Genomic DNA, 3,504 nt, shown 5'->3' on the forward strand with positions numbered 1-3,504 from the left:
GTAGTTGTCCTGGGTATTGTCCTCGGGGGTAATTGTGAGGGGGTACTTGTCCGAGGTATATTTCTCCGGTGGGTAATCGTCCGGGGGGTTATTGACTGGGGGGTAATCGTCCGGGTGTATTTGTCTGAGTGGTGTTTGTCCTGTCACGTATTGATTGAACTATTTCTTTTCATCACAATCGTTTAAAAAATACAAATTTAACGTTACGTAGTGAGTCTTTTCAAAAGTAAGCAGTTCTATAAACTATTAATGAAGATAAACGAATGTGAGCATTATGATACGTTGATATGGTGACAACAATTTTGTAATCCTGTCGGGTTAGAATCACAGTCGATCGTTTTTCAAATGGCCAACGTTACCAGTGCGGCGACACTTGAATGCCCTTCCACACATGAATACAAATGCTGGTTAGGAGGACACACAACTTGTCTGTTACTAAATATGTCCTCAATAAGAAGACGTTTACGTTTCAAATTGTTACACTAACGTCTGATATTAGTGAATGCCCAAGTTGAATGGAAATTCGTCGGATGCCACGTAGCCATCTCATGCTAGATGTAAACAACCCTTACCAGGGCAGTTTATCAATTATAGTGTCAATTGGAGTTTTCGGGATGAACATTTACCGAATATCGATAGAAATGGACGGCTCCAGTCCATTGTTGGTTAGGTAAGTGATTACAGTCTCGGATCGATTAGCAATTGTTAATGCAGAGAAGTGCGATTGATACAAAGTGCAAAAATAGATATACTGCCATGCTAAAAGTAGTATTTTTTGCAGTCGTTTCTGGATTCCGTGTTCACCGATGCAATGTTGAAGTGTTCTCAAATATAGCGTAATGTATTTTACCACTCAAAACGACAACACAAACTTTTCTTCAAAGGTGTACAAACAACATTTTTCATGGGGTATATCGTTTTCGACCGACGAGTTTTCTAGACCGACTACCGTGAGTCCGTGACTCCCCGATAGCATTGTATTTTAATAATCATTAAGTGATATATTCAACGTCATTTATTTACTTAATTATAAAAGTATTTTTACACAATTTCCCTACATATGAAATCACATTAACACATGTATGACTACTGGGTTTCGGGCTAATTCGGGCAGATTGTAAAAACAATATTCTAGACACCATTTTCTCTCCACCTGGGATATATTATTAAGTCGTGACAAGTAAAGTACAGCCATTAATAGACCAACACAATATCATGCGATTGAAAAGAGATATAACTGCCATACTAAACTAGTAAATCTTGGTTAAAGTGTAATAATATGATAAAAACAAAACATCCACCACTACCAAACTTAAGCTTCTCCGAAACATAGTAAATGTACTGTATGGGTTAAAAGGAAGATAACATATTCACAAACGCACATTAGTTATATGTAGTCGTAAATTGAGTAAAATGACTATAAATCAATCATCACGATATTCAATGAACAGTATTTGGCAAGGCTATATCGCATACCAAGACAGTGCTGTATTGATTACTATCATGTTCTATCTTTTAACCGGGCATATCTTTGAATTTTCTACATTCAACGTACGTAAAAGGTGGTTTTTAATGATTTTTACTTTGTTAATTTAATGTTTCTGTCACTCCAGAGTAACACTTCAAAGAATGGTTAGATCTTTCTTTACAAACCAATGAATTAACAATAAGAGTTTTGTCTCAATTGAGGAGATCATCTAATCATTTCATTCGCACTTAAATGACCATTCATTCATCCATCAATGACGCGTAAATATTGTATAAGCAATCTTCTGCAATCAAGATATAGCGTGTTCTCAAAAGATGAATAAACATCGTACGTGTATTGTTTAAGATAATTTCAATTCAGTTAGTATATGTAAGTTATATACAGATACACGATATGAGACTCAATACACACATCCAGCTGAAATGATTGCTGTGTGGAATCTTTCGAGCATAACATTACTAGAGTATAGGTTAACAATGGTTTTGTATTAGACAATGCAAGTACTCAAACTGGGGGTTTATTCATTTCGTCAGCAGAAATAAACTTCCACATAAGGTATTTTAACTTTTGTGTTTTTGTTTCTATACTATTATGGATAACGCTGCTTCTTTATTCTCGCATATCAACTCTGGCAGGCATTGTTATTACGATGACTCACGAATCATTTTGCCTATGGCAAGCCAAAAGATGATCAAGACTTGAGCAAAAACTTCAGGCGGAATATCTGCCATTTGAAACAGTTTGCCAATGGAAACTACTTTATATTGTCACCTCATATCATGCTTCAAGGAATTCGCATCGGCAATATAAATAGTTCCAAGCCTTCATATGATAAAACACGATAATTCTGCTCAAACTGTCAGCACTTGCGCCTTAAGCGTCACAGTACCTCATTGTAAACAAACGTCCGAACTTAACAGAGAATAATATAGTGGGATGTTATGAACATGTTCGTTGAAAAAGCGCATCATTTCAAATAATATTAATTAGCAAATCGCTCCAAACAGCCAATCACATTTTAAGACAAGATATTTTCCAAGCAAGTTATTTTATAAGTGTTTTAAAAAATCTACTTTAAAAAAATTACATTTGATACCACGAACCAGTGAATGAAACGTTGATCTAACAAAGTTCCTCCTGTCCAACTAATTATGTTTTGTTTTACCATGATCATGAACGATCATTGCAAAGAATGAATCAAATCAATTCAATAAGAATTATGATTCGTCTGTTTAATTATATGTAAGTACATAATAACAACGATATACTTCTATTTTTCGAAATTGACAGTTGTTAAAAGACATTGAACTTTGTTGAGCAACGTCGATGACAAATACAAATGTTAGCAACCGGTAACCAACACGGTAGACAGAATAAACCGATTAAATTCTATATCTTAAATTTCGCAGAGTATAAGCAAAAGGATGCCAAAATATGTTATCTCAATTCACATGAACGACATGTTGATTGTTCACTGCATTGTTGTAAGATGGTGGTACACCTTGGATGTTTGAAGTATATGGTGCTGGCTGACCATTGGTTATGATCACTGCAGGGTACGAGGCCTGGGTATTGATTGGTTGATGTGGTGGCTGGGTGGGTTGGTATACAATCTAGAAATTTAGAATTGATGGATATCAGATATCAGACGGAGTCAACTTATACATGAACATCATATCATATCATTAATCATATTATATTATATCATATCATATCACTATATTACTATGTTATTAACTCCTGTACTAAAGACGTTTCGCGTACTTGTGAAGGAATTCAAACATCATGTCATATTGCATATTGATAACTATATTATATAAATATATTTGGAATTTCGTTGTTTTAGTGCAAATAGTATATGATACTGGACCTTTCTGTTAAATAATGACATATTAACTGCACCTTAAAACATGATAGCAATTGCTTTTCAAGCTATGTGGTGTTCAGTTTGAACTTAAACCGGTGCTGGGTATCCATTACAATTTGTTTATTTGTAGTCTCGATGTAACGAACAA

The 3,504-nt window shown here is 34.8% G+C and overlaps 1 protein-coding gene across 1 annotated transcript in view; it reads right to left on the minus strand.

The window, feature by feature from the left end:
• Positions 1–494: 494 nt before the first annotated feature.
• Positions 495–3,504, minus strand: part of LOC139970252 (uncharacterized) — a 7,450-nt gene continuing 4,440 nt past the window's right edge. Inside the window, exon 6 of the mRNA XM_071975915.1 lies at positions 495–3,102. Coding sequence (XP_071832016.1) covers positions 2,932–3,102 — 171 coding nt within the window. The 3' untranslated portion in view covers positions 495–2,931. The remainder of the gene's footprint in view (positions 3,103–3,504) is intronic.

The sequence above is a fragment of the Apostichopus japonicus genome, chromosome 7, assembly GCF_037975245.1.
Source record: "Apostichopus japonicus isolate 1M-3 chromosome 7, ASM3797524v1, whole genome shotgun sequence".
NCBI lineage: Eukaryota > Metazoa > Echinodermata > Holothuroidea > Aspidochirotida > Stichopodidae > Apostichopus > Apostichopus japonicus.